The 27,500-nt window shown below is 36.9% G+C and overlaps 1 protein-coding gene across 1 annotated transcript in view; it reads right to left on the bottom strand.

Moving 5' to 3' along the window:
- LOC150101268 (SMAD family member 3-like) overlaps nucleotides 1-27,500 on the bottom strand; it is a 330,032-nt gene that overhangs the window by 43,192 nt on the left and 259,340 nt on the right. The window contains exon 6 of the mRNA XM_090400197.1: nucleotides 10,344-10,556. Within this exon, the coding sequence (XP_090256323.1) occupies nucleotides 10,344-10,556 (213 nt within the window). The remainder of the gene's footprint in view (nucleotides 1-10,343; nucleotides 10,557-27,500) is intronic.

Below are 27,500 nucleotides of genomic sequence, written 5' to 3'. Positions count from 1 at the left end.
AGCTGTATACAAGACAGTGTTTAAACCAGTTTGAACTTATGGATCTGAGAGCTGGGTCAGAAGTAAAACACTTGACCAAAGACTAGAGACTGCAGATATGAGAATCTTGAGAAAGATTATAGGCGTGAACAGATGGCATCAATGGCAATATCATATTAAAAACGAGGATATTAGGAAAGAACTTGACATTGTCAGCATCCAGAAATGCGTTAGCAGAGCTAATCTCAGGTGGTATGGTCACTTAAACAGAATGGGCGAGGAAAGATTAGCAAAACAAGTGTTCTCTGCCAGGTTGGCAGCAAAACGACCCAGAGGAAGACCAACATATAGGTGAATTGATATGGTACAATGTGCCTTAGACGATAGAAATATAAGATCTGATAATGTTGGAGTCTTGACAAGTAACAGACTGATTTGGAGGAAAATTGTATATAGGAAGTTAGTAATGATGTAAATTTTTCATGTACTACTACTATCATATCCTGTACACCCCTTGAGGGTATATGTCAGGAATTTGATGATGATGAAGTTGATATATTCTTGAAGTTTTGTTGAATTGTGTAGTGGAAGTTTTGTCATATCAGTGAAATGTACTATTATCAGCAAAATTGTGGAATGGATTTGCAATCAAATGGTGAAAGTCACTGATAATCTGAAGTAACTGACAATCCAGTTGCAGAAATCACATGGAGAAAGCTTATTTAATGGAATTTTTGCCAAATGAAATTGTATTCCTTAGAGAGATAAAGAGTACTCAAGATTACACAAACTTTACCATGGGTTTTCATCCACATATATTCATGACATTAACAAAAAATCACCTCTTGATTGAATCAACAATGGTGGAATCCATACTGGTAATCAATTGGCAAGGTGATTGCAATAATGATAAAGACATCTGCAAAATGGATCCATTGTAAGCATGTATATACTGTAGCTAACCACAGTGTGTCATATCTTTGCTTTATTACACAGTTGGTTATGAATTATTCTGCAATACACTGAATGATGTGGCAATGTGTAATTTTATTGGCACCTACTCATCTGTGGTGATGCAGCAGTTAATGTGTCAGTCCAGAAGTTTGACTATTCATGAGTTTTGTACATTCCTTTAGAAAGATTAAAGTGAAAAACTGTGATAATTTGATGATAAAAAATTTTGATACTCTTCTTAAGAATGGTTGCATATGAACTAATTTCCAAGCTGAAAGATAAATACCATTGGAATATAAGAAAGAATAAAAAAGGTGATATAGAATAGGAGTAAACCAGATATTATTAGAACTGGAAAAACTTTGTAGTTTCAACAAGATCCTGACATCTTTTAGGCAAAATATCAAGGGGGAGATGTGTTACAAGTTCTGTGTTTGCAATGGTAGGAAACCACTTTACTAAGATCATCAGTACAAGAATATGAAGTAAGAACCCAGCAGACAAGCTTTTTTTGTGGATATTGATGCAACAAAACCATCCAAGTGCAAAGGAGATGGAAGTGTAAGTGAATGAAAGTTGAGGTTAATAGATTCATCAAGAAAGCAGTAAGCATGACTGCCATACTGGACATTCAGTATGAATGTTTCAGATGTGTCAATTTGTTTGCAACTATTTCAGACTTAAAAAAATGATAATGATAGTCAAGCTTCTCCAGAAGGACATGGGCATACTTGGAAAACCAAAACTTAGATAAGAGATGAGAATATAAAATGGGGAATGAATCATGCAAATAAGAGTGGTTGGTTTCCACACACCAATAGGTGTTGTAGGGATGAACTCTGTGCAGATGCTCAGAACTGTGAATCATAATTCAGCCAAAAAAAAAGAGCTTAAAATCAAGTCCATCTTAAATTTTGGTATTTTATTATGCCAGAAAATGCATGGTTGAGAGTGACTATTCAAGTGTAAAATCATGTATAGAAGGATTTTTGTACAAAAATACCTTACATACTGATTTACTGGTAAACAAAATTCACTAAAAATACTTGCGGGTTAATAGAAATTTTCATATTTTTTAATTTGGAAATAATAAAATTTGTATATTATATGGTGACAAATACCCTTTGTCACCTCAAAGGGTTTTGTAAAAGAACAGAAAAATAAGTGTAAGATTAATTGTGTCTAAAGTAACCTCTTAGTCATCGGTAATTCAAGACGGATTAAGGTATTAACTAATGACCTGATGAAAGTTTATGTTTCACTTGGTTAGACTATAATAAATTTAGTTTAATCCTTTATCCAAGTGTGAGCAAACAAAGTTTGCACCTGAAAGTATCTTCAGGACTGGGGTAAGGTGGTACAACACCAACACCAGGCAACTCATTGCAAAGGTGACGCAAGCTCACAACACTCCTATCTCAGTACCTCCCATAATGCAAAACACATCTCCTTTCATCATCATCATCAAATTCCTGCCATGTACCCTCAAGGGGTGTACAGGATATGATAGTACTACATGAAAAAAATTACATCATTATTAATTTCCTATCTACAATTTTCCTCCAAATCGGTCTATTACTTGTCAAGACTCCAACATTATCAGATCTTATATTTCTATCGTATAAAGCACTTTGTACTGTATCAATCCACCTATATCTTGGTCTTCCTCTGGGTCGTTTTGCTGCCAACCTGGCAGAGAACACTTGTTTCGCTAATCTTTCCTCGCCCATTCCGTTTAAGTGACCATACCACCTGAGATTAGCTCTGCTAACGCATTCCTGGATGCTGACAATGTCAAGTTCTTTCCTAATATCCTCGTTTTTAATATGATATTGCCATTGATGCCATCTGTTCATGCCTATAATCTTTCTCAGGACTCTCATATCTGTGGTCTCTAGTCTTTGGTCAAGTGTTTTACTTCTGACCCATTCTCAGATCCATAAGTTAAAACTGGTTTGAACACTGTCTTGTATACAGCTAATTTAGTGTTCCGACTAATTTCTCTCTTATTCCATATGAATTTATTCAGTTGACTTCCCACCATACCAGCTTTGCTGATTCTGTTGTCTATTTCTATATTTAATTTACCATCTTCAGTAAAAATCGTGCCTAAATAGCCGAAATGTTTTACTTGCTCCACAGGTTCTCCATTCACAACACAGTTGACATTTTCAATGATTCTGCCTATTTTCATTGTCTTTGTCTTTTTATTGCTGACCTTCATACCGTATCTATTACAACAGCTATTCAATTTAGTCAGAGAATCTTGCAGACTTGTAGCAGATTTATTTAGAAGTATAACATCATCCGCATAAAGCAAAGAGCTGACATTAACATCTCCAATTTTGATATCATGTTTAATACCACTTTCCTTCATAATGTGATCCATATAGATAATGAATAACAGAGGGGATAATGTACATCTCCTTTCGGATATGTATAATGTTATGCATTAAAGGGAGGGTCACTACCCAGACTAGTTTCGACCTTTATTGAGGTCTGTTCAGTGGGAGCCAGGCCCAAGTGGAGATACCAGACAGAAGCATTAGCAAGGTCATCTCTACCTATAGGAGTTGTCAAACAGTGTGCCACCTTTTTATTAAATTACTCTGGATTTAGAGAAAGACGTTGAAAGTTTATTTTTCAGTTGGTTACTATAATAATAAATTTAGTTTAATCCTTTATCCAAGTGTGAGCAAACAAACTTTGCACATGAAAGCATCTTCAGGACTGGGGTAGGGTGGTACAACACCAGGCAACGAGAGTTGCCTGGTGTTGTACCACCCTACCCCAGTCCTGAAGATGCTTTCATGTGCAAAGTTTGTTTGCTCACACTTGGATAAAGGATTAAACTAAATTTATTATAACTAATGACCTGGGGCAACTGCAAACTTCGAAAGTCAACACTGCAGGGGGGGGGGGTCCCACCTTAATGCAACGACCGAAAAAAAGGTGGCGGGTGCAGAACAACGCAATACTCAGGGGATTACTACGTAGCAGAACCCAAGGTCATTGGCAAGATATAAAGGGGGTTTGCTACAGAGACAGGGTATTTTTTTAGTGGTTCCTTGGCCACCGAGAAGTTTTGAGGTCACGTGGGGTTCCGACCAGAAGTACGATGATACGACGTACGTTACTGCAGCATAGTTTTGACAACATCTTGAGAAATGATTTCTAATTGCCATCGGAGACCCGTGTTCCAGATAGAAAATGCCAAGAAAGCGACATGACTAAGATAAACAAGTTTAGAAGAAATTAGATGTCGAGTTTTCATGCCACCAAGATCCAAATGTTTGCCGATATTAAGAGGAGATCTCACGAAATTCTGGAGATGATATCCAAGTGCAGTACTAAAGTCGGACAGTAATAGAAAGAAGTGATCTCAGAAAAGACCAAACACCTGTTCAAAGTAAGATTTTTCCTTTGTTTAGCTAGAAATAAGAAGATTGTGATGGTGATTTATTTAAGGGACTTGTTTTATAGTGATACTTGAGGACTTTAGACCTTATGCTGATATCTGAAGTATTTTATATGTGAGAGAAGGTCTGGCTAAAATTTAAGGTAAAACATCCTGTATTTAATGTTTTAGCTATTGCATAAACCTGCAGAATGTTATGTAAAAATTGATCTGAGTATTACCAAGTTTAATGAGAGAAAATTATAGACACATGGTCTTACTAGAATTGATTATGATAAGGAACTAAATTGTAAACATAATCATTAGTTGTGATTTGAAGCATAGAAGCTAATTTACTTAGTACTTAAAAGTGACCCATTGTACATTTCATTGATGTTAATTAAATTGTTTTCTTGTTTAAATAACTTGCCTGATTTCTATTTCCAATGCACTACTGATAAAATTCGAATCTGTGAAAGCCTTAAAGTTAGATATTGTCACGACTGCATAATAGAAAATTTAAGTTGCTAGATTTACTTAGAATTAAGAGAGAAAAGTTCTGTGTGGTTTACTATGTGTTATTTTTCGGAGGGAGATTCAACTCCCACCCACAAATTTGGTGGCGCAGCTAGAAACTAAATAAATTTTACAAATTCAGTTGAGAATAAACACCAGTGGGTCAGACAAAGAGATTGGCTCTGGCCTGAGGTGATTTCTTTGTTCTGTCAGTTTTGCACACACGAGCTTTATATTATTTGCAGCCATAAGTCAGAAGTATCGTAAAGGTTAAGAAGAAAGGTTTAAACGAGATAACTCTAGTTTTTAGAAAGGTACAGAAGACAAGATATATATGAAGATTTAATAACATATTTAAAATAACAATATTTTAACACAAGTGTTATTTCATGGGAAAAGATATCAACAATAGATTATGGTCTGAAATTGCCTCTGGACAAATAGCATTTACAAATATACTTATAGCAATGTCGCTCCCTAATGAAGAACAGATATAGATCAGGGGTCCACAGCCAGCATGCAGCCCCCAGAGCAATCGATGTGGCTCTTGGTCTCCTAAGTCTACTTCTTTCAAATTTTCATATACATTTGACAGCATTGACTTTTCGTAATCTACTGCAAATAAATGATCACTAAAAGAGTCTGTATTAAATTTCTCTCCAGTTCCTCCCAGCTATGGACACACTGTTGGTCAATGATGTCATTTAAAGGATCATCTGTGATGGCAATTCAGTATCAGTTTTTCACTCAACTGTTATGAAGATCAGAGGAGGTAAAGAACCGTGAGAAACAACCAATTCTGAGACATGTCAAGACCTACTGAATGAAGCCATCCATAAGCACAAATTCATTTGAATTAGTAGTACTCTATTTCCACTGCTTTCGGTCAGTACCCATTAAGACATATGCCAGATAAGTTTTGTGAAGTGTTGAATTTCTAGTGCCTAGCTGTGGGTGATTTCTTAATTTTTTGTAGTTTTTGTTACTTTTATCAGTGAATTCTGATTTGTATCTGGTGATAAAGTGATTATAGACTGTTGTAATCAGGGTTCAATATTTCAAGAGTTCAACTTGAAGTGAGCAGTCTGCATGCAAATGAGATATTTCAGTAAATAATAGATGTCTCAGATATATCAGGCTCTATGAAATTGTTGGTCAGTATATTCAGCACTACTTGATATGTTTGTGAACCTGAAGAGATTTGTAGCAGCCATGTTCTCCATTTTTGGTAGCATATATATTTGTGAATCAACATTTTCAAAAATGAAAGCAGCCAAATCAAAGCGTACAACAAGACTTTCAAATGATCATTTTAGGATTGTGTGTCATGAACTTTGAAGTAAATATTAATAAACTTTCTGATAATATGCAGCCTCAAAAATTGAATCGAATGTATGTATATCTTCTGATAAATAAATATATTAATTTCATAAGTTTAACTTTATCTTTTGACTAAGACAGATATTTTGTTAATTTTTGTTTTGTGTGCCTATCAAATCCTTCAGTGGATGTGATATATCCATTTTCCCTAAATTTTACTGTTTAATAATACATATTCAAGTATTTTGTCCTACCTCCATCCTGATGCTGAGGGTGTAATTTGACTCACTCGCTCTTTAAAAAAAACAGCCAACAGATTTTGTCTACAGACTGCAAAACGCAGCCCCCCAGGACATGAAAGGTTGAAGATCACTGATCTAGAGTGTTTGGTATCCTGGAAGGTATATGAAAAGCATCAGAATCTCTATGGATCAGTGCAAATGGAACTGTGAACACTAATTTCTGAAAATGACTTCTGCTATTAGGAATGCTAAACTGGAGAAATTCAACATTTAAAGAAAATAAATTAAAGTTCAAAATGGTTGTTGGCATTAAAAGAATGGAAGGCAGCAAATGAATTTGATAGATATTTTTAGCCAAAGAAGATCAAAAACAGGAGACTAATACCTCCTAGATAACAAAGAGGAATGGAGAGCACTGTCATCAGCATAGCTATGGATTAAGATACAAGGTCAGTTGAGAGGTCATTTATGTACATAAAGAAGAGAGTGGATTAAAGTACAGAGCACTGGAGTACTCCAGCACTGGTGATGAAATCTGAGGAAAGGAAGCCACCAGCCATAACACAGTGAATGGCAAGATGGTGGTTTGCAGAGGAATGATGTCACAGTGGCTTCTGTGCAAAATACAGGTAGTTCTCACTTTACGAATTTTTTGGATCGGAATTTTTATTTTGAATTATGTGCAGCGAAGGCGATTAAGGGCATGTATGGGGAATTACGCAGTATGTAATGACGTAATGATCAGTTTGAAAGAGCCTTGGCAACGTGAGTGTGTTATTCGTAGTTTTCTTCAATTACACCAGATTTTTTATTTTATTTTCAACTATAACCCCTTTCACTTTTCCAGCAATGTCAAAAAGAAGTAACGGTGTGAAACTAGAAAATAAGCGAAAGAAAGAAAAGCAATTATGTTAGAGAGAAAATACAAAATTATTATTTCGTATTTTTTCATTCAGCCATCAGGTGGGTAGCACTTAATGCTCTTTCTGAGAAAATTTCTCTTGCCGCTTCTACAGTTTGCACCATTTTAAAGGATAAAGAAAAATATGCACAATCTATGCAGTCAACATGGTTGTGTAATAAAGAAACAGGCAGTATAACTCCTCATATGGAAAAACTTAACTGCTTGAATAAGCAACCAAACTAAAGGATTAAACATGCCTATTACCTATGCAACAATTTATACTAAAGCATTATTCATTTTTAAAATGCTGAAAGACCAAAAAGGAAATGACTGCAAAGGTACTTTTTCTGCAAGTAGTGGGTAGTTTGACTGCTATAAAAAGCAGACTGGTTGGCACAACATTAAAATACAAGGTGAAACTGCAAGCGCTGATAGTAAGGTTGCAAAATCTTATCCAGAAAAATTAGAATAAGTAATTAAAAATCGAAATTACTCGCCATTGCAGATTGTTAATGGTGATGAGATGGGCCTCTTTTGGAAACTGATGCCTGCAAGAACTTACATAGCAAAAGAAGAATCCTCAATTCCAGGTTTTAAAGCATCAAAAGATCGCATCACTCTGCTATTAGGAAAAAATGCTGCTGGAGATTGTAAGTTAAAACTCTTATTTGTGCATCGATCAGAAAATCCAAGAAGCTTAAAAGGAATTAATAAAGATACTCTCCCATATTACTGGGAGAGTATTAATAAAGATACTCTCCCAGTAATATGGAAGGTAAATAAGAAGGCTTGGCTCACAGGTTCCCTATTCAACGATTGGCTTATGCATCACTTTGTTCCTGAAATGCACTTGGCCATCCCTCATCAGCTTACATTTGCTCTAATGTAAAAATAGTCTTTTTACCTCCAAGTACAACTTCTCTTTTACAACCAATGGATCAGGTAGTGATTACTACGTAATCTCAAAAATGTTAATAGAAGCAACTGATAAAGAGGGAAACTTTTCTATCAGAAAGTTTTGGAAGAGATTCAACATTTTAGACACAATTCGGATAACGCAGAGCGCCTGGCATAGTTTCCAAAAAAAACTATGAAAGGAGTATGGCATAAATTTTGTCCTCAATTTAATGATAATTTCAAAGGCCTTGAAGACCCAACAAATATTGTGAATTGTTAAACTCAAGCGATCTTAGGTATGGTTAACCAGTTGCAAATGGTAGTTTTTGAAAGTGATGCTAATGAGCTGCTTCAACCTCACACTATGGAATTCTCACCCAATGTCCTTGGGTTAGAGGAACAAGAAGGAAATGAAGACAAAGAAGATAATGAATATGAAGCGCCAACTCAGTTTATTACTTTAAAAGGCCTTAGAAGACGCATTTAAGCTTCTCGAAAAAGCTCAAGCAATCTTTCAATCCTAAGATTCAGACTGAATAATTTAGTAAATTTTCCCGTGAAAGGAATAATGCTTCTGCTTGCTATCGAGCTATTTTAAACGAAAAGAAGCAAAAATCAACGAAGCAGATGACATCCGAGGTCTTCTTTGAAAAAAAGATGCACTGAAGCTTCCTAATGTATCTCCTACTACCTCAATGGATGCCGATTCACCCGGTGATATAGAAATTAGTTTTTTTTTTTGCAAATAATCTTTTTTAATTTAAAATTTTTCTTGTTATTTTTAAATATGTAAATCTTTAGCCAGTAAAAGTCTTTTCTTATTATTTAGTATTCATTTTATGAGAAGTGTCTAAAAAGTTCATTGAATGATCCAATATCTCAACAGCAATAAGGGCCAGGTGTGCACGCGTGCACATGACTACCTAGAGACACGGCGAGAAGCGTCGCCTATCATGGAGTACATGTGACCGTCAGGGTAAACCCGCTGCGGACAGTTGAGCATAGTCAGTGTGAGAGGTAGGGTCACAGTGCAATGGAGCAACGAGTGAACATCAAGTTCTGCTACAAATTGGGGAAAATGGCAACAGAGATGCATGAAATGTTGGTGCAAGTGTACAGGAAGGAAGCCATGAGCAGAAAATGTGTTCAAGACTGGTTCAAACGCTTTTGCGCAGATCGGTGGAAGATCGGTTCATGGTTTGTGCCACACAAGCTGACAGACAAACAGAAAGCAAAACAGATGGAAACCTCTGGAGATTTCATTACTATGTGTGACCAGGATCCATCCTTTCTGCGAACTAGCATCACAGGAGATGAGACCTGGTGCTACCAGTTCGAGCGTCATGAAAGGTGCACATTTTGTAGACATGACGGCAATCCAAGAACATGTGACAGCAGTTCTGCGATCGATTCCTAAAGCGACCTTTGCTGACAGTTTCCACAAGCTTTATGAACGTTGCCAAAAGTGTGTTGTGAAGGATGGAGATTGTTTTGAAGGCCAATAAAGATAAATTTGTTTGTGTCTTCTGTTTTGTTTGTTTTCTGATACCATTCACTGAACTTTTTTAGACGCACCTCGTATATATTTCTTCTTATGAATGTAACTCTCTCTTATAGCGTTATTTCTATAAGAGAAATAAATAAATTCCCGCTTTATGAACGGTTGTCAGGAACTATTTATATATATTTAATATATATATATATGTATATAAAAAAAATGTGCATTGCACTTAATGGATCTGATCAGAATTTTCTACAACTGAGAGTCAGCTGTATGTCACATGTGTGTGTAACAACTGAATAAATCAGCTGTGTTAACAAATGATATGACTTCCTAGTTGAAGTGCAGTCTGTAAGACAATGCCTCCATTAGTATCAATTTACCATATAAGAGGTAATCTCTGAAATTTCAGTTTCAAGTTTATAAATTTTGAAATGTGGTGCCTATTTTGATTTAATACCAGACACTAAAGCAGGTGATGTGCCTTTTCATTAACTTAGTCATTTCCATAGCTGTCATCCATACATATCCCCCCCCCCGCGCCATCAAAATTTCTTTTATTGAAATTCTTAGCAAAATTAAACTGCTGTTTTCTCTTCTAAATAGTTTAAATAAATCAAAAAAACTATTTACCAATATGTCGACGAGTTTGTTCTACTACTGGATTTCTATTCACATTTGATAATAGTCCAAGGCAAAAACGTTCTGAACTAGAAGGATCAGTAAATCCATCCACAGTCAAGGATGGCTGAGAAGCATGGAAAGTTTCTCCTACTCTTGTGTTCAGTTCATAATATGATATTGAGCACCAGAAGGCAGGTTCAGTATATGTTACAGGTTGAACATCTGGAAGAGGAACAGAATCAAATCTGAAAACACAAACTTATGCATTAAGGTTTGCAAAGTGAACTTTACAGTATAGTCTACATAGTGCATAGTACAAATAAAGCTTAGTACTGCGGGAAGTTTTCAATATTGAGACCACATTATAATATAATAAGGAGTTTAATAAAAATAAGCTATTAAAACCCGACAAGCTTCGTACATCATAAGACTTGATTCATCAAGGGTAGTGGTACATAAGTTTTACATAACAAAAGTGTATTAATAATTAATAAACCAGAATACAAATGGTAAATTTGTTACTGTATGTGTATTGGAACATTGCTAGTTGTTACTATCATGTTCTGTGGTATCATGCATGCTATATCCTAGGTCTGTGGCAATTAAATTTTTGGTGAAAGCAGATTATGTAAAATTAAGCCTTGATTTTATTGCATTGTATGGGAATCCTAAGCATTTGCGAGGCTTCTTTAAATTTTCTTGTAAAATTTAACTGCCATGGACCCAGGATATAGCATGCATGATACCACAGAACATGATAGCAACAACCAGCAATGTTCCAACACGCATACAAACAAATTTACCATTTGTATTCTGGTTTATCAATTATACATAATTTAACAGTTGTCACATTATCAAACACATCTAATATGTGTAATGAATTACTACAATAAAGAGCCAAGAGGCTATTTTTTTCGCCGACATAAATTAAGTTAAAGGGATAATAATGAAGGATTTATTATCCCCTTAACTTTGTAATGAATTGTTAATAGGCTTTCTTGTGTATTATGATTACCCCTGATGATGTAAGTCTTATTGCAAGTTACATACGAAACTTGTTGGGTTTTAATTACTTATTTTTATTAAACTCATTTATATTATAATATGGTCTCAATACCAAAAACTTCCCACAGAAACTTACTTTTAAAGCTTGTAGTAATCAAAATAATATCAAGTATTCAAGACAGTGTAGTATCATCTGTAATTTTGCAGTTTAATTCACACCACCAAAAGCTTCCAACTTTATAACAGTCATCCATTTTAGCAAAAAATACCTCTAAATAAAAGTGACCTATTTTTATTATACATCAGAGCTATTAAGATTAAATATTCACTGTTCACGACATTTCTCAAGTTGGTTCAACATTACATGCTAAACCTAGTTTAGGTTAACATTTACAAGAACGATTAAAAGTCGATCAATTTTCTACACCAATAAATATAGACTATTGTTCTGTATAATGTCCCATTTACTCCATATAACAGTAGTATTTTTGAACTTTAAATTATCAGTCTTCAGAAATTGAAACACTTTATAAATGATAAAGAAACATAATATTTACTTAATATAACATACTTGACATAATATAACAATATTTATTAAAGTGTAATTTAATTTATATTCGTATCTACATTGTTCAATTCCTTAAGTGATTTAATAAAGAAACATACTTTAACTTGAAACTGAATAAGCTTATTAGTAACTTATCTAAATTATTGCTAACATCTGATATCCAAACTGAAGGTCTCTTTCTCCATAACATAAGCTGACAACTAGTCAATTTTAGTAATAAAGTATGTACGTGTTATAAACTGCTGTAGAGGTGTATTTGCATTCATGTCATTATTTGTTCTCTTTTGTAATGACTATTACAAAAGATCAAACACCAGTGCACCACACACAAAAAAAACAGGCGTATTGCTTGGAGAATGATGCACAGAAAAAACTAGACCATCTTTGGTTATCATAAGAATAACATGTAGAAAATATCAAAACAAAAGAAAAATTAAAATCAAACATACTTTATCTAATTACCATAAAACATGTTGAGGATGGTGATAAATCTACACTTAATTTTAAATTTTATACTGTCATCAGAAGTTACAGTTGAAATTATACAAATGGTCATTTCAGGGATTGCAAAAAACTGGTTCAACGAGTAAACAAAGTTACATGACCTTAAAACTCAATATTAATGTTTATATTAAATATTCAATCATCAAATTCCTGATATGTACAAGGGCTGCACAGCATACCATATGATTAAGTCTGTTATTACAAGATTCCCATTGACATTTTTTTCCCAAAAAAACAATCATTTAATGTCTCCAAATTGTCAAATCTCATATTTATTTTCTGAAATACCACTAATAGTTAATATTAATCAAACTAGATCTTAGTCTTCCTCTAAGCAGTCTTTTCCCTGCCATCTTGGCATTAAACACCTGTTTTCCAAACTTTCCTGTCCACAGTCTTGAATGCAAACAATGTCAAGTTCCTTTCCATCATAATACCTTTATGTTTAATACAGTTCTACCATTCATGCCACTAATTTTTCTTGACTTCATTTTCCTGTACTATTTTATTTCTACTCAATTCTCAGATCCATAATTAAATATAGGTTTGAAGACCATATTCTATAGACCTAGTTTAGTTTTTATAGATTTACTTAGAGATTTATTCAACTGGTGCCAAACTAGCTTTGCTTATTCTGTTGTATTTCAGTTGTTCTGCAGGTTCTCTATTAAGAATACAGTTGACGTTTTCCACATTTCTCTCAATTTTTATAGTATTTTGCTGATATTCATATCAAACTTGTTATAGCAGCTATCCAATTTGTTTTGATGCTGGATATCTTGTACTAAATTGGACAATATATTACTTTTGAAATTTGTTCATGAAGCTCCTCTATTTACTAGTCAATATAATATGGTAATTACTATTTATCTGGTTGTTTGAAGTGCAATTATCTGACATGGTGCTCTACCAGAAGTCAGATTACTGCATAACAGCATGTTTATTTTGTATAGGATGCTCCTAAACATAAGCTTGCTATTGTATTATATTGTACTAGATTTATTAAAGAGCATAAATCATCCATACAGATGAATTAAACACTTCTCATTTTAAACCACTTTCCCTCATAATCATCCATATAGATGAATAGGAGTGCAGGTAGCGTGCACCTTTGTCTTGCATCTGATTTTACATCAAACCATACTGACTTCAATTCTAACTGCTGATTATAACTAAATAAATATAATACAGGACAATAAATATAGACTATTGTTCTGTATAATGTCCCATTTACTCCATATAACAGTAGTATTTTTGAACATTTTTCTCTTGGCAATTTGATGTATGCCTTCTCCAGATGTATAAAACTTAAATATAGATCCTTGCATCATTCCTTTGATTGCTTGACTATCTTGAAATAAAAACGATCCCGACAATCCCAATTTAGGCTAAAAAGTTTTGGAAGTATTATTATTATTGTTCCGGGCAACTCCAAGGAGTCGACAGACTCATCGAGGGAGGCCCTAACATCATGTCAAGAACAACTATTCGACATTGACACAGTATCTATCATACCATGCCTTGAACTCATTCACGGTCGTAGCACCCACAACAGACTCTGGAAGCTTATTCCACTCATTCACCACTCTCCAAGTAAAAAACCTAGCTCTAACTCCCTTGTCAACCACGCTCTTGCCCAGCTTCCATGCATGGCCCCTAGTCCTCCCACCACCAGTCATAGTTTCAAAAATATCTTCTGGATCAATCTTATAGAAACCCTTCAGTAATTGGAATGTCTCAATCATATCACCCCTCCTTCACCTATCGTCCAATTGCTGCAACCCACAAATCTTCAACCTATTTTCATAGGGTTCATTCCACAGACCTATCATCTTGGTCACTCATCTCTGGATCCTCTCCACTTCCTCTCCCATCATGAAGAAACCCTGGTGCCCACAACTGGGCACCAGGGTTTCTTCGTGATGGGGAGGAAGTGAAGAGGATGGGCACAGTAGTCCATCTGGACTACTGTGCGCAGTTATGGTGCCCATAACTGGGCAGAGTAGTCCAGATGGGTCTTATCAAGGCTCGATACAGAGGAACAACAACTTGTTTGTCTCTGCATGTTAAGATATTTTTCAGAAGCCAAGTGATTTGATGAGCTGATTTAGTCACTTCTGCAATGTGCCCCCTAAACTTCAATTCCCTATCCACCAACACTCCCAAATCCCTGGCCCATCAATCTCCTGGAGTACGGTTCCACCAATGCGATATACTCCTGCTATTCTTTTCACCCCAAAGTGCATAACCTTACACTTTGCAACATTAAATTGACATCCATTTTTCCTAGCCGAGTCCTCCAGTCTATCCAAATCATCCTGTAAAATTTTGACATCCTGTGCACTCACAATTGCTATACCCAACTTTGCATCATCAGCAAACAAGTGAACACTTCCTCTCAAAGATACCAAGCAATTTTAAACTTGGTTTTACTCCATTTTTTCCAAGTAAGCAAACAGACAAAATGTCAAGTTTGCGCCTGCAATTTATGCAAGACTAGCTGATCCCACAGGTAGTGCAAGACCAAGGCAACTCGTGGTAAAAGTGGAGCAAGCTCTGATCACTAATCTTAATATTTACCCTTAATGCCAAAACACATCTCCAAGAAGGGGATGTATGATGTTTTGTATTAAAGGCAAGGGGCCACTACCCAGACCGGTTTAGACCTTTATTGAGGTCTCATCAGTGGGAGCTAGGCTAGAAATACCAAGATTTAGTAATGCAGAGCTTGTAAGTATTTTACCAAAACAAGTTACCATAAGGTGTTATAACCTTATTAAATAAAAATCTCGGAGGAGATATAGATGTAGAAAGTATTTTTAACTTGGGTATAGTTATGTTAAAGATACCAAGCAATTTTAAACCTGGTTTTAGTCCATTTTTTCCTAGTAAGCAAACAGACAAAATGTCAAGTTTGCACCTGCAATTTATGCAAGACTAGCTGATCCCACAGGTAGTGCAAGACCAAGGCAACTCGTGGTAAAAGTGGAGCAAGCTCTGATCACTAATCTTAATATTTACCCTTAATGCCAAAACACATCTCCAAGAAGGGGATGTATGATGTTTTGTATTAAAGGCAAGGGGCCACTACCCAGACCGGTTTAGACCTTTATTGAGGTCTCATCAGTGGGAGCTAGGCTAGAAATACCAAGATTTAGTAATGCAGAGCTTGTAAGTATTTTACCAAAACAAGTTACCATAAGGTGTTATAACCTTATTAAATAAAAATCTCGGAGGAGATATAGATGTAGAAAGTATTTTTAACTTGGGTATAGTTATGTTAAAGATACCAAGCAATTTTAAACCTGGTTTTAGTCCATTTTTTCCTAGTAAGCAAACAGACAAAATGTCAAGTTTGCACCTGCAATTTATGCAAGACTAGCTGATCCCACAGGTAGTGCAAGACCAAGGCAACTCGTGGTAAAAGTGGAGCAAGCTCTGATCACTAATCTTAATATTTACCCTTAATGCCAAAACACATCTCCAAGAAGGGGATGTATGATGTTTTGTATTAAAGGCAAGGGGCCACTACCCAGACCGGTTTCGACCTTTATTGAGGTCTCATCAGTGGGAGCTAGGCTAGAAATACCAAGATTTAGTAATGCAGAGCTTGTAAGTCAGATGCAAATTTTGTTTGCTTACACTTGGATTAAGGATTAAACTAAATTTATTATAGTCTAACCAAGTGAAAAATAAACTTCCAAATTATTTAAAAATATAAACAGTTAATTAATTACAATTTATGGAACACACAAATGGTGAGTATTAATCAGTATAACTTCCCAGATACCCAAGTTAAAAATACTTTCTACATCTATATCTCCTCCGAGATTTTTATTTAATAAGGTTATAACACCTTATGGTAACCTATTTTGGTAAAATACTTACAAGCTCTGCATTACTAAATCTTGGTATTTCTAGCCTAGCTCCCACTGATGAGACCTCAATAAAGGTCGAAACCGGTCTGGGTAGTGGCCCCTTGCCTTTAATACAAAACATCATACATCCCCTTCTTGGAGATGTGTTTTGGCATTAAGGGTAAATATTAAGATTAGTGATCAGAGCTTGCTCCACTTTTACGAGTTGCCTTGGTCTTGCACTACCTGTGAGATCAGCTAGTCTTGCATAAATTGCAGGCGCAAACTTGACATTTTGTCTGTTTGCTTACTTGGAAAAAATGGAGTTAAACCAGGTTTAAAATTGCTTGGTATCTTTAACATAACTATACCCAAGTTAAAAATACTTTCTACTTCCTCTCAAATCCTTTCCTATATCATTGATGAACAAATTGAAAAGCAGTGGTCCAAGAACAGAGCCCTGCGGAACACCACTAGTCACAAGACGTCTTTTTGACTCCACTCCTGCATAAACCACTCTCTGGTATCTCTCCTTCAACCACCCTCCTATCCATCTCACCAACCCTATACCTATCCCCATCTGCTCCAGTTTACTGATTAGGGTTCCATGTGGTATCCTGTCAAAGGCCTTGGCAAGGTCAGTAGTATCATTGTAAACCCATTACCCCTATCCAGTTCAGCCGTCACTGCGTTATAAAACATGAGCAAGTTACTGAGGCATGATCCACCCTTCACAAAACCATGTTGTCCCCCATACAATATCGCATTTTCATCTAGCCAATCCTGTATTCTTTTCTTGACTAATTACTGTAAGACCTTGACAATGATTCCTGATATGCTAATCGGTCAGTAATTTACAACAGCAGTCTTGGAACCACCTTTATGCAGTGGAACTATTTTCCCCTCTTTCCACCCCCTCAGGACTAACCCAGACCCGAGACTCAAATTAAACAAAATGGTCAAGGGTACTGACAATTCTTTAGCTGCTTCTCGTACGACACGAGCTGGTATACCATCCAATCCCACGGATGTATTGACATTGAGCTTATGCAATAGACTACTCACCTCCACTTCATTCACCACAATTCCCGTAAAAATGTACATGGCAGAATGAGTTTAAAGAATGCCGATGGTAGGGAGGTAACTGAATCAGTTGAGTTACTGAGTTGAGTTACTGATTGAGTATAGTTGAGTTACTGAGTGAGCACTTTGCAAGTATATATCATCCAGGTGGTGACATTGCAGAAACGAATAAACCAGTATATCTACTGGTTTATTCGTTTCTGCAATGTCATCACCACCTGGACGAATAAACCAGTAGATCTACTGGTTTATTCGTTTCTGCAATGTCACCACCTGGATGATATATACTTGCAAAGTGCTCACTCAGTAACTCAACTATATCAACTGATTCAGTTACCTCCCTACCATCGGCATTCTTTAAAATCATTCTGCCATGTACATTTTTCCTTTTACTTGCTACATATCTAAAAAACTGTTTAGAATTCTCTTTAGCCTGCATGGCCAATGTTCTTTCATAATCCTTTTTTGCTTTTTTTACCACACTCGTTACCCTTCTGGCCTGCGCTTTATACCATTCGTGTGTGCCTGCCGGTCACCTTTTTCTTTAAATTCCCTCCATAGTTGTTTCTTTTTTTTGCAGCTCAAGCTTAATGGTGTTATTCATCCATTTAATCCCTACTTGATTTATTATTCGGACTCTAGGTATACAGTCAGCCATTGCTTCATGCAAACACTTCTTAACTGCCTCCCATGCACTATCGGCTTCTAGTCCTTGCAGTTGTACATGCCATGGCACTGAACCAATCAAACTCCAAAGCTTGTCATACTTTCCAGCCCGATAATTCCACATGTACCCTGTCTTAATTGAAAATTCCACACCTTTAGCCACCTCCCAGATCACTCTCACCAATTGGTGGTAATGTAGTCATATTTGTTACAGCCAAATCCTCAGATGTAATTACTAGGTCAAGCACTCTTTGACCCCTAGTATTTTCCATTACATGCTGTCGCAGATAGTTATCACTTAATAACCACATAAAATCCAATTCCTTCCTCCCGTGTGTCCTCTCCTCACTCCAATCAATGCGAGCATGGTTGAAATCTCCCATAATAATTACCCTCCTTCCACTCATTTCTTCTATTTGCTTGTGCATACTGTCACCACCATCTTTTCCATCACCTAGTCTATAGCAGCACCCAATTGTATATTTAGTTCTGCTAGCCACAATCTCACACCAAATAGCCTCAAATGTGCTCTTTTCTCTATCCTGCAATTCAACTTCTATTCTCCTTGGCTGTAGCTCATCAGCTATTATCAACAGTAGTCCAGATGGACTACTGTGTCCATCCTCTCCACTTCCTCCCCATCACGAAGAAACCCTGGTACCCATTTTATTCTCCCTGTCATTCCTGAACACACTATACCCATCACATTCAATCCCACTAGCTATATCATCTACAGTCAGCCATGATTCACTAATACCAATAACCTGTTGTCTGGAAGTGCCAACCATGGCCAAAAACTCTTCCTTCTTGTTCCTAATACTCCTAGCATTAGTGTACATGAATTTAAGACCACCATTAGCCCCAACCCTACCTTGATGCCTTATATTAACTATCCCACTCTGATTTGTTGTCCTTATTCGCTCGGGCATATTATATTCATTCATACATTCAACTGCCTCCCTAAGGACTATATATCTACCCTCCCCCCTCTTAATAAATCTAATTTCCCTGAATTTGTACATCCATTACATTCAGCAACACTTTCTCAAGTCTCCTTACACCGTAACCATTCAAATGCAAGCCATCCATCTTATATAGATCTTTCGCCCATCGAACTCACTCCACACATCCACAAATTCCACACCACTCGTCATACATAACCCACGCATAAAGTCATTCGCAATTATGGCCCTCCTTTTAAACATTTCACTGTCATACCGTGGCAAAAGACTAATTATTCTAACTCTCTCACTCTTTTCTTTTGCTACCTCAAACAATTCATTCAGGTCTTCTATCATTTCCATTTTATCTCCTTTCAAATCATTCGTACCTGCCACAACAATCATTTCTTTCACCCTTTCCTTTTTGCTCTCTAATAGACGCAGTTACGTCCTTTATGGTCGCACCAGGTTGGTACGATTTTGTCAAATCCTCTACTAACACACCTCGTACTAATGAGTCTCCTCCATACAGCACTCTATCCTTCAATTTGTTCATGTTCACATTCATATGCCTATTTTTCCTGTCATACTTTTTATTATTGGTTGGTTGGTTCATTCAGTCGACTTTTGCTCATACGCTCTAGCTGCTGTTTTGCCCTTTGTATCGCACCATTCAACAACGCGATCTCACTCATTGCATCTATCTCATCTTTTTTATTCTCTGTAAAACCATTAATACTATCATTCACACTCTCATAATTCTCTGGTACAACCTCGCCGTTTCTTGTCTTTTCCCTATTTTCTTCATTCTGAAGTTTGACAAAAATATCACACTCACGATCCGAATTACATTTCAATTCCTCATTCTCCCTACATTTTCTACACACATTCACTCCTTTATCATCTAACCACACTCTGACCGCACTCCACAAAGCTTACATTTCGCAGATAGTACACTGAATCATCTCCTTTACATTACCGTTCTTGAAAGAAGATGGCGACCCATCATTACTAACCGCCATTTTCCTTCGTACTGGAGCCTTATACTAGTAACGTATTTTATCAAATTATAAACACACAAACAGACGCACTAAGATACGCAAGGCAAACAAAACTACGCAATATTAAAGTAAATTTATCAACGATAACTGAAAATAATGCTCATTTTATCTGGAGCTTTCACGCACACTACGAATCCCTCTAGCGGCGACTTCCCGACATAGATTATGTTATAAAACACTTTAGTACACTAACTACACTAATAAAACTACAATAATATACTAAAATTACACAATTAAATCTAACAAAATATTAATAAATCAACAAAAATCACAAATCTTTCAGGAACTCTCCGACAGTACGTCCTTTCACCAGCTAGCCTCGACACCAGTCCCCTAAAATTGTGAAGTAACCTTCACAATTTTTCTTACTGTTTAAGTATGCTTGTATAAATCTTACCTAGAACTCGCATTAGGAAAATTTCTGTGCAATTTTCACTGTTTTATTTACTTTTGGTAATGGGTCCTATAATAACTTTAGTCCAGCCATCTATAAAAATTGAGGACTACCAAATTATACTGTATTCAACTATAAAACTTCATAACTCCAAGAGAGCACATATCATATGTGCTCTCTTGGAGTTATAAAGTTTTACAGTTGAATACAGTGTAATATGGTAGCCCTCATGTGTTCTGATTGCATTCCTCTTGCATATTTTCTATTCCTCTTGCACTTTATTATTATTATGATTGTTATGTGACACCTCCAGGGAGTCTAAGGACTCATCGCAGGAGGGCACTCTACTTTGCTAAATACATATCACCCTCTCCACTACTACTTAATTCTCCTACTATGGCACTACTATCATCAATGCCATCTACTGCCCATCATCACCAATAACAGTATTTTTTGTCTGTAAATTGCATGTTTTGAAGGACAATTTGTCTGTACATGGGATGAAAAATCTGAGTTTCCAGGAGAAAAACCCTGCTACCTGCATATAAGATCGGCTAACTCACCTTCAATGGAAAAAGCCCATATAAGGATTTCCTCTTGTCATAACGAGAATCAAAGTCTTTTTCAATCGAAGGGCACAAGAGGCTATTTAACAATCTTTCAAATCTTACTCTAGACTGGGGGTTGGCAAACTTTTTAGCCCATTGACCCCTTCATGGAATCCTCAATCTCTCATCAACCTCCATCATGTTAAACAAATGAATAAATGTTATCAATAATAAATTTCTCAATTTAAAAATAATTCCTTCACCCTTTTACTTCATACTGTCAGCACTTCTTACTACCAGGAGCTGCCATGATGGGCACTATAACTTTAAAAAAATTACACAGTAAATTCAAAGTTATCAGATCACTGAACACCACTCTGATAGCTATGGGTGATAAATCACACTAGCCCTGACTGTCTCTGTTCTTCTAGATGTCTTCATCGGGGAAAGCACGCACTTCTCCCTCGTTGGATCAGCCACTTAGCATTGCATGTTTACTAGGTGTTACTCAAAATTGTTTTAGGTGTTTACTGACCCCCTTTTGATGCTTAGACATTTATTAACCCCTTGGAAAGCTACATTGACCCCCCCCACACACACACACAGAGATCGATAGACTTTGCCGGCTCCTACTCTAAACATTCAGAATATCATATCCTGAATCTGTAAAATTGTTTTAAGTACTTTCTTCCATTTCTAAGCTTTTAATGGCTTCTAGAACGTTTTCCCACTTATATGAAATTTATTTTCTGTATTCTTATCAAGTTTTCACATGACTTTTTTTTAAAAACTATTTTGACACATTTACTTAACAGAAAATGTCGGTATTATTTCTTGTTTTCTTGGGCCACATCTAACTTCTTGTCTTTGTAAACAACTTTACATGCTTCCTTGGCTGAATCAATCAACATTTACTTTTCAAAAGTAGAAAATGTGTTGAACTAATGCCTGTCAAAATGTTCCAGAATACAAGTGAAATGTGACAAGTTTAAAAAACTGATATGATAGTTGAATATGGGATAGTTATCCTGATGCCAATTTAATTTTGGCAAAATATAGGAAGATAATGATAAAGATGAATGTTATTATACCTTCCAATATGTTTCCTAACACATTTTATATTTTCCAATATTTTGCAAAGTTAAATTAGCAACAGAACACACTAGTACAGCTAAGTGCATATGGGCACTGCATCAGTAAGCGAGACTAAGAAACAAGGGCAGGCCTACAGTCCTAAACTGCACCACCTATTGGCTTGACTGTCTGTGGATGAGTTTCCCAGATGAAATTCAATATTTTGTTGTGGTTAGAATTATCTGTAAGGGCAGAAGCAAATGCAAGAAAAGTCTCTCATATTTATATTTGCTTCAGTAAAGCAGACTGGCCTTTCTGCAATGGATCCTATGGTGGGTATACACAGCACTATCTGCTAATCCTGAATGGTTATAACAGTGAAATTGAATGTTGTCTCAATGCTCCAAGATCCTGATGTTAGCTGTCCTGCAGCCTACCAGGTATCTAGGGGCAGATATCAGGTACATCAGTTAAAACCATGTAGCTGGTATTTAGGAGAGCTGATAAGGGATGCTAATTTCTTGTGTAGTTTGAAGGTGGTCATGACTACATCCTGCAAGGATCATCTTATGAACTTTCCTACGAAAACAGTCCTGTCTTATTTCTCACAAGAAAGATCTCATCCTTTCCCCCTAACTTCTGATACCCAGATCTCCAAACAGAATCAGATTTCTATATTATACTTGATGTGAAATTGAATTCTCGTTTTAATTCTTTATATAAGTGTATTCTCACAGGATAATGGTGGAGGGTGTATTCCTTCTTTATATAGGTGTCCTCCCGTGATGAGTCTCCGAACTCCTTGGAGGTGTCACGAATAATAATAATAATAATAAGCAAACAAAGTTTGCACGTGAAGTATCTTCCCATTGTATACAGAACAGGGAGCCAACCATGTAGCTTTACTGGAACTGTTTCAGAATCCTTATCCTTTGTCCCATATCCCAGAACATGTCTTAAAGTCACAGATATCATTAACAAGTCATTAGAAAAATAAAGTTCAGCAATACATTTATTTGCAGATCTTCCTGTTTGTTCATAATAAGACAAGATGAACATGGTGCTTGGTAATGTGCCAGATAGCATCTTCAGAATCTTAGAATATTAGAGAATCTTCGGAAGAACAAATCTTGTGTGCTCTTGATACTAAGGATTTTATAATATGTTTTTGAGATGGATGGTGAGCTATGCATTGTGGATATAAATAAACAGAAATATTTATATAAATTTATATATAGTCTTACCACAGATACTGTTACAACTCCCCACCCCACCGTACTGCCCGCAGATTTGCACGAGCCAGGTTCTGTTAGTGGCACCATGTGCAGCCAACATTCACGTGTTTGTCAGTATAGAGAGAGTTGACTAATTGTATGGGGTAACATGCAGTGGGGATTATGAGAAAGGTGCAGGTGTAATAGAACTTCGCAGTCACTTCCTATTTTTAAAATGCTAAAAACACTCAGGAACAGTAGGATGTTTGTGTATTGGACTATTAAATGTTATAATAATACAGAAGGTGTATCTGACCACCAAAGAACAAGCTGACCATGCTGCATTAGGATTCAACAGCTTGTGAGAGCTGTTGCATCCTCCACACCCTCCACCATAATCCTGTGAGATGAATGTTTCGCAGAGAACGATGTCATATGTACTAACTGATTACCCTGGGGGTGAACCTATTCCTAACACCACAACTTATGCAGCAGCAGTGGGTGATAATCAAAAGGTACTTCTCTGGCAGTATGGAGAAGACACAGAGATATCCTTTTCAATGATGAGAAGATTTTGACCATTGAATGGTCATTTAACCAAAACTGGGTATATGCGCTGGATGGTTGCACAGCACATGCCATGGTACCCAGGATTCAGAGGGGTTATCACCCCCACATCTGTGATGGTCTGGTGGCGAATGACATATCACGGGGATATCCAAGTTGCATTTCTGCGAAAAAGAGGCTAAAACTTCCTAAGTGTATCAAGACACCATGCTATAACCTATGGTCCCTGAGCAACATCTTGTTTCATGGTAGCCAGTGGATCTTCTAATAGGATGTAGCCCCTGCACACAAGGAAAGGACTACACAACAGTGGTAGGTGAATGTGCCCAACCACATATCACCATCTAGAAGTCCCAATCTGAATCTGTTGGACTTCAAATTGCGACTAAAGTTTAAGAGAGCAGCCTGAAGGTGGATTTAAAGCGAGCAGTGGTAGTGTTTCCGTTGGATCTTGTGTGTGTGCTGCTATTGATATGTGGCCTCACAGACTTTGGGCATGTATGAAAGCCAAAAGGGGACATTTTGAACATTGACAAATGTTATATGCATGGTATACATTATTATTATTATTCCGGGCAACTCCAAGGAGTCTACAGACTCATCGAGGGAGGCCCTAACATCATGTCAAGAACAACTATTTGACATTCACACAGTATCTATCATACCTCGCCTTGAACTCATTCACGGTCGTAGCACCTACAACAGACTCTGGCAGCTTATTCCACTCATTCACCACTCTCCAAGTAAAAAACCTAGCTCTAACACCCCTGCTAACCACATTCTTGCCCAGCTTCCATGTATGTCCCCTAGTCCTCCCACCACCAGTGCTATTCTCAAAATATCTTCTGGATTAATCTTATAGAAACCCTTCAGTAATTTGAATGTCTCAATCACCCCTTTTTCGCCTATCAACCAATTTTTGCAATCCACAAATCTTCAATCTGTTCTCATAAGGTTCATTCCACATTAATCTTGGTCACTCGTCTCTGGATCCTCACCACCTCCTTCCCATCAAGAAGAAACCCTGGCACCCATATCTGGGTACAGTAATCTAGATGGGGTCTCGATGGGACCTTTAATCTTCTATTTCCTCCATAACCACTGCCATACCAACTACAGGTCAATGTCCAGACTGGAAAGCCAATCCAAGGCCTCATCCGTCACTTTGTGGATATCCAGTAGGCCACGACCGTGAAATTGGCACCTTGGACAATCGTTCACAATATGAGTAATCGTCTGAACCATGGGAGAACAATCACAATAAGGGTGGTTGCACAGCCCCCATTTATGTAGTAGGTAGCCATATCTGCCCTGGCTAGTTCTGATCCTGTTGATTGATGACCAAATCTTCCTAGGAAGAGCAAAACCAGGCTGCAGAGCACAGGGATCTTCTACCAGGAAGCTGTTTGTTGGGAGATTGTTAGACCAGTATTCTCTCCACATGTCAGATGTTTCTGATGGCAGGGTAGCTGAAGAGAGTTCATCCATGGCCCAGAGAGGCTTTCAAGATTTTAGGCAAAGACCAGGTGGATTTATAAGTCTGGTGCAGGAGAGGGTTGGTCATTGCTCATTTATCATCCTACTGCACCAAATATGACAAGACTGTATGTTCTCTCAATGCATCACAACACAAATGTAGCTGTATCCAAGGTTTTATTAGAGAGCAGTTATTGATGATAGCTGATGAACTGCAGCCAAAGAGAATAGAAGTTCAACTTCAGGATAGTGAAAATAGCACATTTCAAGCTATCTGGTGTGAGATTGAGGTCAGCAAAATAAAATTTACAGTCGAGTGTTGCTATAGACTAGGCGAATGGAATAGATGATGAAAACAGTATGCATAGGCAAACAGACAATATGAGTGGAGGACAGGTAATTTCAACTATGGTAACATTGATTGGAGGGAGGAAGGAAATTAATTTTATGCAGTTACTAAGGGATAACTACCTGAGCCAGCATGTAATGGAAGTTCGAGAGTGCCTGACCTAGTAATTGCATCTCAGATATAGACTATTATGAATATGACCATATTGCCACCAATTGGTGAGTGATCATAAGATCTTGACCTGGGAAGTGGCTAAATATGTGGAATTTTCTATTAAGACAGGGTACATGTGGAATTACCAGACTGGTAAGTATGACAAGCTTAAGAGATTGCTTGGATCAGTGCCATGGTATGTTAAACTGCAAGGGATGGATGTTGATAGTGCATGGTAAGTAGTTAAGAGGATTCAAGAGAGATAATGGCAACTGCATACCTAGATTCTGGAGAGTAAATCATGTGGGAGTTAAATGGATGAATAACACCATTAAGCTTGAACTGCAAAAAAATAAACAACTGTGGATGAAATTTAAGGAGAAAGATGACCTGCAGGCACACGAACAGTACAAAGCACAAGTCAGAAAAGTAACTAGTGTGGTAAGAAAAGCAAAAAGAAGATTATGAAAGGAAATTAGCAATGCAAGCTAAAGTGAATCCCAAACAGTTCTTTCGATATGCTGCAAGTAAAAGAAAATATGTATATGGCAAAATGATTCTAAGGAATGCCAATGGCAGGGAGGTAAAGAAACAGCTGAAATAGTACAATTACTAAGCCAACACTTTGCAAGAGTATATCATCCAGGCTGTGATATTCAGGAATGACAGAACAAATGGCTGATATAGGAATTGAAGTGAATGAAATGGAGGTGAATAGTATATTACAAAACCTTAATGTAAATACATCTTTGGGATTGGATGCTATACCAGCACGAGTCCTTTGTGAAGCGGCAAAGGAATTGTCAGTTCCCTTGACCATATTGTTAAGTCTCAGCTCTGGGTTAGTCCCAAGAGGGTGGAAAGAGGGGGGGAAGATGGTTCCAGTGCATAAAGGAGGTTCCAAGACTGCTGTTGTAAATTACCGACCAATCAGTCAGTAATTTACAACAGCATTGTGACAAGAATTGTTGTCAAGGTTTGGGAGATATTAGTCAAGAGCAAAATACAGGAATGGATAGATGAAAATGGGATACTGTATGGAGGACAGCACGGTTTTGTTAAAGGTAGATTATGCCTCAGTAACTTGCTCACGTTTTATAATACAGTGATGGCTGAACTGGATAAGGGTAATGGATTTACAGTGATACTGCTGGACTTTGCTAAGGCCTGCAACAGGATACCACATGGAATTCTAATCAATAAACTGCAGCACATGGGGATGGATATAGGGTTGGTGAGATGGATAGGAGAGTGGTGATAAAGAAATATCAGAGAGTAGTTTATTCAGGAGTGCAGTCCAAAGGAAAGCCTGTTACTAGTGGTATGCTGCAGAATTCTGTTCTTGAACCACTGCTATTTAATTTGTTCATTAATGATATAGGAAAGGATCTGAGAGGAACTGTTCATTTATTTGCTGATGATGCAAAGTTGGGTAGAGCAATAGCAAATGCACACATGATGTCAAAATTTTGCAGGATGATTTGGATAGATTGGCAGTCTGGGCTAATGAGAATGGATGTCAGTTTAATGTAGCAAAGTGTAAGGTTATGCATTTTGAGGTGAAAAAATTAGCAGCAGTATATCACATTGGAGGAACTATACTTCAGGAGGTTGACGAAGCCAGAGATTTCGGTGTGTTGGTGGATAGGGAGTTGAAGTTTGGGGGCACATAGCAAAAGTGGCTAAATCAGCTCATCAGATCACTT

The sequence above is a fragment of the Typopeltis vanoorti genome, chromosome 11 (assembly GCF_054136105.1).
Source record: "Typopeltis vanoorti isolate ZY-2024b chromosome 11, IOZ_Tvanoo_1.0, whole genome shotgun sequence".
NCBI classification, from domain to species: Eukaryota; Metazoa; Arthropoda; class Arachnida; order Uropygi; family Thelyphonidae; genus Typopeltis; species Typopeltis vanoorti.
This window is presented reverse-complemented; position numbering and strand designations above follow the sequence as displayed.